The sequence below is a fragment of the Bactrocera latifrons genome, unplaced genomic scaffold (genome assembly GCF_001853355.1).
Source record: "Bactrocera latifrons isolate USDA-ARS-PBARC rearing strain unplaced genomic scaffold, ASM185335v1 scaffold_301, whole genome shotgun sequence".
NCBI classification, from domain to species: Eukaryota; Metazoa; Arthropoda; class Insecta; order Diptera; family Tephritidae; genus Bactrocera; species Bactrocera latifrons.
The window spans coordinates 152,039-163,556 of NW_017536642.1; the positions used below are offsets into that span (position 1 = coordinate 152,039).

An 11,518-nucleotide genomic window follows, 5' to 3' on the forward strand; every position below is an offset into this window, starting at 1 on the left:
TTTTCTAAATTCTAGCCCTATTTTGAGCCTTTTTCAGAGAGTAATTTGTGCATCTCACTTATTCAGAAGTTGGCAAGAAAAGAATCTGGCCGACTTTGTGAAATTTTCAAATTGACTATGGGCTTATATAAAAAATATAAAAAAACAGAAAATATGATTAAAATTTGTGTTATTTTTCAACAATTTAAATTGCTAAAACAGTAATTTAGAAATATAGTATCTGTTCGGCAGGATCTATTGGATATCTCATTTATGTTCTACATTTGTCGCTTAGGAGACTGGAAAAGTTTATAATTCATTCTGGCAGTAATGCAAAAAAACTAATTTTTATCCCCCAAACTTCTTTAAACTTGTTTTTGGTTTTACAAAAAAAAAATGATTTTTTGATACATATTTGAGGCGACTTTCTCAAGTTTTGTAGAAAACTTTTCCGACTCATGTTATTTGAATGAATATAGAAGACAGGATTTTATTCTAAATAAAACTTGCTGTGAAGTATCAAGATATGATTTAAACTTTACATAAATTTTACGCGAAATGGCGGTTGTAAACACAAATGCCCATTTTTTACCGCAAACAATTAAATAAATGAAAAAAATCTTACGTAGTTTACAAGGTAATAAAAGCAAAAGCTAAATTTTAAAATGGACACATAATAAGTGGGCTCCGTGTACCCCAATTGGAAAGGGTTTCGAGAAAAACGCCCTCTAAACACGTTTACGTTGAAGTTGACTGATTCAAAAGCTTCGACGCTACAGCAAAGGGAATAGATTTGTTTCACTGTTAACAGAAACCTAACGTGTTAAATTAAAAAATAAGTTTCCAATCATTTAAAAGCCCTTTACTGGTGTATCTCCTTACACTTGTTAAAAGTGATGTCCATGAAATATGATTTTTTTTAAGATTCTTTTTTAAGATCTCAAATAACTGAGAGTATATTTTGTTCAATGATGAATATGCCTTAAAATAAAAGAACATACAGTTAAGTTAAATAAAAGCAAAGAAAAATTGTGGTGGAAGTTCTGGAATTTTTCTTTTAAATTAATTAAAGTGCTAAGTTTATGGAAGTTTTCATTTCTGTTTTTTGGAAGTATATTTTTGTTGAATTAGAACCACTTGTGGAAATTTCTAATTCTTACTTCTATTCTGCGTAGATATAGGTATGTTATATGCATAAATGTTATATGAAACCGTTTTCACTTAATATATAATGGTTATACCCATCTGTATGTTTGTAAATTTAATACGATAGTTTTAAACTGATAGACGGATATCAAAATTTCTAATCAAAATCGTTGAATTCATTTGAATGTGCCGAATTTTATGATCTCTTGTCAATATTTACCGTATAAGTATTCATGTACGCGTGCTTTGTTGTTCGTAGTTTTAAAGTGATGCCACATACATGTGCTAAATTCTAGAGTATATTAAAATAGAAATGAGAAATCCCAAAAATATATGGAGAATTTAAAGAAATTAGGTTAAGTGAAGGCACAAGTACTTAAGGATGTCAAGTAATGCATTTAAGCGTATTAAGTAAAACAAAGCACACTCACACACGACACATAAAGACAAGGCTTTAATTTAGTTGAAGATGTCCAGTCGATTGATAATTGAAATTTTCAATTTCTCAAATTTTTGCTTTAAACTTCTTATTGCGGACTTGGCTGCGAATATTCATTGTGGTTATATTTTGACTAAATGGAACTTAGAAATTTTCCATATTTGCAGGACATATTTCCAATAATCGACTGGACAAAAAGTTACATGTACCACAAACATAAACACATAATATAGCTAATGTCATGAATTATTAAATAAAACTCATAACACTTTCAAATTCAAAACAAAAAATGTTACAAACTTAATAACAATTCCATTAAAGATTACATAAAATAAATAATGAAATTCAATAATAGATTTTTGTTTTAATTCTTCTCTATAACGGAAGGGTATTTAAGTTAGTCAAGCTCTTAAGAAAGTCTCGAAAACTTCGATAAGATTTCAGCGGAATTTTAACGCCAGAACAAGCCACTCAAATTACTATAAATTTTTAGTAAATCCACCAAAAACAAATGGTGGAAACATGATGTTATGCAGTTGTTTTGATTTGATTTTCCAACATTTTGTTTTGTTGCGTAAGAATATTCATTTTGCTCAAGAAAGTTCGAAACAGAGGAATCGAGAGTTTCGTTCCGTTATATTTTTTGGATTGCATTTCAAGAATGATTAGGGGTTCAAGTGTGGACAGAAACATGAAAAAATTATAATTGTAAATAACCTGTTTATAAAAGTAAAAACAAATCATCACTAAATAAGGATTCGACTGGACTTGATAGAAATTTGAAAAAATATGTAGTTTTAAAAGTAATGGCTGCTTTGGAAGATTGGAATAGGTATATAAATGATAATTATTTGAAAACGTTATGAATGCGCATAGGAGATTTCGTCTTCCCTAACTTCCCTTCTTGGTGAATGGATCGAAACCAATCATCAAAATATGTTTGCACTGCAACCTATTTGAGTTTGCAATTTTGCTGGAAGCTATAGCTTTCATCCAAAAATCTTCGCAAATAAGAATTAAAAAAGAAATAAATATGATATTGTATCATATTACATGTTTATCCAGCAATTTGCCGTAAATCTATTAGTTTCATGACAAGTTTTGCTTCTTATCCAGTTAATTAAATAAATAGGTTTCTATTTCGAAACTAAATTAAAACTTACTTGTTAAGTCTCAAAATATAAGTACCTATGTGTTAGGGAATAAAATTTGATGAAGTCAATAATAAAAATAACTTAAAATATTAATAAAAACAACAAAAATGTTCACAGATTACCACGGCATCAATGGTAATATGTCACTGGATCGACGTGGAGAAGTGGGCACACCACAAAATCGGTATGATCTAACGTTAGGCTCAGACAAGTCATCGTCATTATCCCGTTCAGAAGCCGGTACATATGATGTAATACAAGCCGAGATACAGCATGCTAAGCGACACGAACTCCCTACGGGCGTAGCCATGTCGAACAACAATAACGAACAGCACAATGGCAGCTCATTGGATGTCGAAAGTGATTCAAAGAAGAGAGTACGATATTGTTTCGATTTAATATAATTTTCAATTATTGTGTTCAAAGCATATAAATATGAAAATACATTTTATTTCTTTAGAAATGGCCCACTGAGAAATCATACTTTTTGGCAAAGGAATTGCTGATGACGGAGAGAACATATAAAAAGGACTTGGAAATATTAAATCGATCATTCCGCCAAGAACTTTCCGCACAAGATGTGGAGAACTTGCAACCTCTATTCGATTTTCTAGACTCCATGGCACAGCATCACAACACATTTCTACGCGACATCGAGCATCGCATGGTGCTTTGGGAGGGGCGTGGAACGCACGATACCCATCGTATCGGCGATGTGATGATGAAAAATATCGCCGTGTTGCCTGTTTACGATGAATATGTACAGTCGCACATTGAAATCTTGCACTGCATGAACGAGATGTTCGAAACAGACGAGCGATTTCAACAGATCTACAAAGATTTCGAACAGAAGAAATTGTGCTATCTGCCACTTGGTGAATTGCTACTAAAACCACTGAGTCGCATACTACACTATCAACTCATCTTGGAACGTAAGTAAATTACCGATTCCTTTATGCTTTAAATAATAACTAATCATGATTTGAATGCTACTCCTCAGGATTGTGTGATTTCTTTACTGAAGAGCACGTCGACTATGCTGATTGCCAGGCGGTATATCACATTCTATTGAGAACCACCAAACAGATTCGTGAACAATTACCCGAATCGGAAAATTTCGTGCAACTCTGCGAATTGCAGCGAGACATAAGCGGCTTCGATAAGTTGGTACAGAACCAACGGAGATTGATTAGGCAAGGTTGTCTACTCAAGCATTCGAAACGAGGATTACAGCAGCGTATTTTCTTCTTATTTTCCGACATTCTACTTTACGGCACAAAATCGCCGATCGATCAGTCATTCCGCATTTTCGGGCACGTCCCCGTGCGCTCTCTGCTTACAGAAAATGCCGAACACAATACATTCTCCATATTTGGTGGGCAATGTGCAATAACAGTGAGTGCTGGCACTACTGCAGAAAAGACCCTTTGGCTGGCAGAGCTTTCCAAGGCGGCAGCAGACATCAAAAATAAGCCACCAGCACAATTAACCTTAACTTCGCTGAAAAATTGCAGTGAGTAATCCTTAGACTTGCGATAATATTAATATGAATTAAGAAGTAACACTTGAGTAAACGCGAAATTGAGCTTATATTTTGAAAGTGGTTAAACCCCATTGAAGGTTTGAATTGCGTGCTGTTTGTGTGTTAGGTTTTTAGCTAAGGTTTTGTTTTACCGGTAAAGAATTAACAGTCGTCTTTAGAATTATGTGTAACTTCTTAAATCATCGGAAAACTAGCACACTCCTTTACATATATTAATAAACATATTCTTGTGGGCTGCCAAGAAAAGGACGATGTAATTCCATGTAAGTCTGTTAAACTAAATACATAGTATTTTGAAAGAATAAGTAAGAAACGACAGAACTAACAATCCGCAGAATTTGTGCTATTAAATACTAGTAAATATGCCAGACCACTGCTTTGTTTGACAGAATAAACTGAGGTGTAACTAACGACTTTCTACTTAGAATATACTAGATTTGTTTTTGTTTGTTTTCCTAGAAGTGTTAGTATATTTTCCCTTTCAAAAGTCATCCAATTATTGTTACTATGGAAACAAATATATTTTGTTTCTTTTTTACGACAGGCTCGTCGGAAGAGGGTCTCGATCTGTGCGGTTTGACGAACGGGCCGACCGCTCAACAGCTGCAGCAGCAACAACTAAGTTTACAAAACAAAACGCCACCCTCGCGCAGCAACACGGCTCTACACGTTTGCTGGCATCGTGGCGCAACCGTCGGCTTGGGCGATCACCTCATATCCGCTGAAAACCAACTGTCCGGCTATTTGTTACGTAAATTCAAAAACAGTTCTGGTTGGCAAAAATTATGGGTGGTCTTCACCTCCTTCTGCTTGTACTTCTACAAAAGTTACCAGGATGAGTTCGCTTTAGCGAGCTTACCTCTATTGGGTTATTCTGTGGGGCCACCAGGTCATCAGGATGCGGTGCAGAAGGAATTCGTTTTCAAATTGTCCTTTAAAAATCATGTTTACTTTTTCCGCGCTGAAAGTATACACACCTACAATCGGTATGTTGTCCCTTACAACTATTATTATGCATTTTAAATCATTTATTAAAATATATTCCTACATTTACAGATGGTTGGAAGTCCTACGAAGCACTACGCAAACGCAAGACTTCAAGAATATCAATTCTAACCCAGCTCACTGAAGTTGAGTACGACTATCAGCAATAGTATTCAATATATTAATCTATAGGATTATGAGAATACAAAAAAATATTTATGTCCGAAAAGATGGTTGGTGTCACCTACTCACCAGTGAAATATGAAGCATTAAATGATTTGCCAATTACTACATCTATGCTTTAAAAAAGTGCCTTTAAGTATTTTCTCTGTTTTACGCGTAAATACAAACATATTAACATTTTACAAACTGTACGATACTTATTAACATTTGGAATATCCTTAAAATGAACATATTTTTCTACATTATATACACGATGTATTTATATACTATTATATATGTACACATTTGTAATTTACAATTATAGATTTATGTAGGTCCGAATGTCGTAAGTCTTTATAGTAATACGACTAAATTAAAATTTTTGCATTTATACATTGTAAATATAAAGAAGAAGAAAATCGTATTTGCGTGACCAATTCCATTCTTGACGAGCGAAAGTGTTTCAATATTTTTATCGTCACCTAGTATTATTTTAAGTACTAAAATTTTAGCAATTCTTCAATACGAACTTTATTAAGTTAATCTTGGAAGACAAAAGTTAAACAACTATTTCCACTGCAAACATTGCTTAGTTTCAATCGCGATACTTTCGATTTTGATACTTTATTATTAATCCGCCTACATAATGTGTACATTACTTGCGACAATGTAACCGTTTAAATACTTGTATTGACTAATAAAACAATCTAGATCATGTACCAAATAAACGAAATAAGTTGAGTTTTCTTACCAAGAATTCTATAAGGTATAAAATGTTAATGTTCTTCATCACAAGTGCATAAAAAATGTTTGAATGGAGAGAAGATTTTCCTAAAGGGATACTTTTAACTTTTATATTCAAATGCGCTTTTTCCAGTTTGAGTGAATATTTTGCTGTTTTCCTTATTACTGCATACAAACATTTTCTTTTGGATTAGCATTTTCAAGCATTTCTTTCTGTGAAATTTGGTTTAAAACTTCCAAATCCCATTTTGAAGATCACATATGTATGTATACCGTACACTTGGCACATGGAAACCTAGCAACGGAACAACAAGCCACCAAAGCGGTAATGTTGTTGTTATTTAGCGCATATCTAAACCGCGTTCGGGAGGTAGGGTTCCGATTGGATGTCATCGGGTCGGATATTGGGGTGTTATATACTGTGGCTCAAACGCATAATCGGACAGTGGTTTTTATACTAAAGTTTATTTTAATTGAAAGAGAAAAGCCAGAAAAAAGAACAACAATGATTCAATTTTATGGTGAGTATTCTGCAATCTCTCATTTTTCATACAACAAAAAAAAAAACAAGAATAAATTCATTTTTACAAAAAAACTTTAACAAAAGCAAAATAAATCAGAATTCTTAAGCACAAACAAATAATCGGACACTAAACAATATTGTCATAATAGTGCAAAAGAAGCAACAAAAAATTCCTATACCGACAAAAATCAAATTTATTCGTAAATAAAATTTTCACTATATTGAATAGTCTATGACATGAATAATAGTATAATATGTATACCACAGCAACGCGTGGCCGGATCCACTAGTATAGTATAAAACAAAGTCGTTTTCTCTGTCCCTATATCCCTATGTATGCTTAAATATTTAAAACTAGGCAACGGATTTTGATGTGGTTTTTTTTTATTAGATAGAGAGAGTGAAGAGGAAGGTTTATTTCTATAATAGCATCCTTTAAATAGTGGGGGGTTGTGCGCTGGGTTTGGGACCCGACACGTAAAAAAACACTACCAATGAAATATTACCAACAGCCTCGGATGAGAGACCCCCCCTTTTGATGACGATCATGGAAAATGAAATAAGAAATACGAATTGAGGGCATGCACCTGGAATGTGCGGCCCTTTAATTGGGAAGGTGCCGCTGCCCAGCTGGTTAATGTTCTGCGAAGGATTTATGGTTCTTTGCGAGTTGGTCACGGCGAATATCGCATTCGATGGAACGATGAGCTGTCCGAGTATGAGATATATGACGACATTGACATAGTCCAGCGAATTAAAAGACAGCGGCTACGCTGGCTAGGTCATGTTGTTCGAATAGACGAAAACACTTCAGTTCTGAAAGTGTTCGACGCTGTACCCGCCGGGGAAGCAGAGGAAGAGGAAGACCTCCACTCCGTTAGGACCGGGTGGAGGAGTCCCTGTCTACGCTTGGAATATCCAATTGGCGCCACGTAATGAAAAGAAGAAACGACTGGCGCGCGTAGCGGTATCTACGCCAATTAAGAAGAAGAAGAATATGATGTAAATAATTAAATTTTTTCCGCTTACGTTGCAAACGAAGGCTGAACCCTACGAGATTTATGAAGTATTGTATACTTTGAAAATGTTTACAGAAATGGTATACGATGGTATTTCTCTCTCTCTTACGGATATCTCACAATAATATTTTTTTGTCATTTACTTTTTACGACAAATAATTATAATTTTCGAAGCGATTTTAACCAATACAGCATTTATCCTTACCCAATTAAATACATTGCACGTCGGCGGCCGCAGTTCTCCCTATAGCACTTTGAATTTAGCAGCGATCGGATGCATTTATTATCGGAGCTCTATAGCGTACAATTTCGAACGAATTATAACTGACTCAGTAATCAGTCGAAGAATATTATACCACGTGCATTCATGCAAGTGAGAAAAGTTCTCTGATCGCCATTCACTTGGGAGGGCACAAACGATCATTTTACGAAATATGGGTGTCTGTAGTATTAGATTCCCGCATAGGAACCCCGACAGGGGTATTGCTCGAAAAGTCTACGAAAAGATGCGGCGACTAACAAAAGGTTTCAAGACCGGATCATACTCTTGTAGAACTTCCAGAGGTGATCTTGTGACTGATGCCCAGGGTATACTAAAATTATGGAGGGAACGCTTCTTCAGTCTGTTGAATGGCAGTGAAAGTATAACGCCAGGAGAAGACGAAAGCGATTCCCCAATCGTTAACGATGGAGCTGAGGATTAGCAATTACCTGTCTGAAGAACAACAAAGCGGTGGTGGCCAATGAATTGCCGGCCGAGCTATTCAAACACGGCGGCAAAGAACTAATAAGGACATTGCTTCAGCTTCTTTGTAAAATATGGTCAGACGAAAGCATGCCAAACGATTGGAATTTAAGTGTGCTATGCTCAATCCACAAAAAGGGAGACTCCTTAATCTGCGTCAACTATCGTGGGATCAGCCTCCTCAACATCGCATTTAAGGTTCTATCGAGCCCACCGTCAACAAACTGATTGGACCTTATCAGTGTGGCTTTAGACCTGGAAAATCAACAACCGACCAGATACTCATCAAGCGCCAAATCTTGGAAAAGACCCGTTAAAGCAGAATCAACACACACCACCTCTTCGTCGATTTCAAAGCTGCTTTCGACAGCACGAAAAGGAGCTGTTTTTATGCCGCGATGTCTGAATTTGGTATCCCTGCAAAACTAACAAGGCTGTGTAAACTGACGTTGGGTAACACCAAAAGCTCCGTCAGTATCGGGAAGGACCTCTCCGAGCCGTTCGATACCAAACGAGGTTTCTGACAAGGCGGCTTCCTATCGTGTGACTTTTTCAATCCGCTGCTGGAGAAAATAATTCTCGATGAACAAAAGCCAAACTGTATAAGTCGCTCATAATTCTCGTCCTGCTATATGGTGCAGAGGCTTGGACGATGACAACAACTGATCAGTCGACATTGTGAGTTTTCGAGAGAAAACTGCGAAAGATTTATGGTCCTTTCCGCGTTGGTCACGGCGAATATCGTATTCGATGGAACGATAAGATGTATGAGATATATAATATGTCGACACTGACATAGTTCAGCGAATTAAAAGACAGCGGATACGCTGGCTAGGTCATATCGTACGTATGGAAGACCTCCACTCCATTGGAAAGATCAGGTGGAGAAGGACCTTGCTTCGCTTGGAATTTCCAATTGGCGCCACGGTGCGAAAATAAGAAAAATTCCCAAAGTTATAGTTGTTTGTGTTGACAAAGTTCCAAAAAAAAGGGTACTCGGTGACAACCATAAGTCCTTCGGGCAATCAATCGGGCAAAAAAAACTTAGTTTTATAAATAGATAAACTCGGGCCTGATGGAAAGATTTTTTTTCAAGAATTGACAAAATGGCGGCCTCAGGAAAATTTTGTCTACATTTTTGGGAAAAAATCAACAGTTAGTTGGTCTTAAAAAATCGAAATTGAAAAAAAGAATCCTTAGATCAGGTCCGAGTTTATTATATATTATTAAATTTGTATAAATTTCATTAAAATCCACTGAGCGGTTCTCGAGTTAAAGTTGTCACTAGTTTAAAAAATTTAGTTTTGAGAAAATCGCGTTTAAGATATTATACTTATATCAACGCGAAAGATATTATACTCAACGAAAATGCAAAAAAAAAATTTTTTTTTTAAATTCTGAATACCCCTAACCTCTTAAAGGTTAGATTTCATTATAAATCAACCTTCATAGATTCCAAGGTTACAGGGTTTATCCGGAAAGTAATAGAAATGATATTTTTTCGCCGCGACTGTACTTCGGAGTGTGCGCACACCGACTGGATTCGGTAGAGGGCGTTCCTAGTTAAGGATAGCGCGGCTGGTCAGTTGTCCCCGAGCTGCTGGAGACTCAGGACAAACATTTTCGCGCGACGAGGTCTGTCTCTGCATGTTGTAACTTGAGTATAAATTGAGATATTGTAATTAAACTTGGTGCAAATCGTAAGACGGTTCATATTACTGAAACAAGTAATCGAATTACTGCCACGCCCACAAAACCTAGTTAAAGGAAAACCTATAAAGAGCCATAACTAAGAATTAAATTAAAATTAAGAACTGAAGGGACACATGTTGCACAAGAAATTACGCATGCTTCCGGTCATTATCTTGTTGAAACAAGGATGATGAACCACTTAAGCCCAGCTTTTCAACGCTTGGCGATATTCCTTTAAGATTTTCAAATATGAGTGCCTATCCATTTTCCACACCAGACACTGCAATGCACCCCCATACCATTACGTTACCGCCGCCATGTTTCACAGCCTTAATTATATTATTCTCCTGGAGCTCTATGTTTAATTCTCGAGATGGATGGCTTGCGTCGTGGAACTGGCTCATGATAACCAGCTTTATGTAAAGTGTTACGTACAGTTTGGGGCTCAAAGTTTTTTTCAAAGCTTCGTTGCATCTCTTGACACAGCTTGACTGCTGAATCTTTGGACTCTGAGTTACTGCAGTGAATTTTTTGGGCGTCCAGATCTGTTCTCACGCTCTAAATTTCCGATATTGATGTGTGTTTTATAATATTTAGCGCAACCAACTTCACGATAAGATTTCTGCTGCACGTTTAATATAATTATGCGATAAACTGAATAGAGAAAAAATTTAAAAATAAAACGTATATTTCCTAAAAACTTAACTTCTTACAATTTCACATACTTATAACGGAATACTTCTTTCCTTAGTATATGCACATATACATGTATGTATGTATGTGAGCTAATAATACGAACTGTGTCGAAAATTAAACAACTTCAAAATAATTATGAGTAATAAGCCGCCGAACTTTCTTCATGAGCGTTTAGCCATTCTTACATACATTTCGTGTCTCCTGTGAAATAACGGAATATTTCTTGGCTTACTATGATATACATATATGTTTGTATGTATGGTAAAAATACGAACTGCGTCAAAAAGTTGGTTAAAAAAACTATCTTTTCAATTTTGAATACACTTTTCAGCAAAAATACACTGTGCCAAAATTTTTTTGATTCACAGTATTTACCACATCAAATTCAACTAAATTCGCTTAGGCCAAATTCCAAAAATCGGCGTGGCACTGTCCACAATTAGGTTCCTATGTTGGATACTGTAGTAGGTTAAACTCCCACTTATCCACAGACCCTGACATATCAAACATATGGCCAGCGTGCAATGAGTCCCCGCATGACATTGGCCACCTCCTTGTATGCCCTGCGAACTCTACTCATCTGACACTCTTCTCTTGTAGAATTCTGCCGAGTTGACAGTCAATGGCCGGATAAATTCGGGTTCGTCCAGGATTGTCGTGGGAATGGCGAAAATATAGGTCAATTTATGCAC

The 11,518-nt window shown here is 35.9% G+C and overlaps 1 protein-coding gene across 4 annotated transcripts in view; it reads left to right on the plus strand.

Annotated features, from left to right (window-relative positions):
- Window positions 1-6,140, plus strand: part of LOC108970605 (FERM, RhoGEF and pleckstrin domain-containing protein 1) — a 66,019-nt gene extending 59,879 nt beyond the window's left edge. For 3 of the 4 annotated variants that reach the window (XM_018936085.1, XM_018936086.1, XM_018936084.1), the window contains 5 exons: window positions 2,836-3,095; window positions 3,179-3,650; window positions 3,719-4,231; window positions 4,806-5,247; window positions 5,318-6,140. In XM_018936085.1, the coding sequence (XP_018791630.1) occupies window positions 2,836-3,095; window positions 3,179-3,650; window positions 3,719-4,231; window positions 4,806-5,247; window positions 5,318-5,390 (1,760 nt within the window). In that variant the 3' untranslated portion in view covers window positions 5,391-6,140. Of the gene's footprint in view, window positions 1-2,835; window positions 3,096-3,178; window positions 3,651-3,718; window positions 4,232-4,805; window positions 5,248-5,317 lie in introns of those variants that run through there. The other variant, XM_018936087.1, reaches the window with a different exon arrangement.
- The last annotated feature ends 5,378 nt before the right edge of the window (window positions 6,141-11,518 follow it).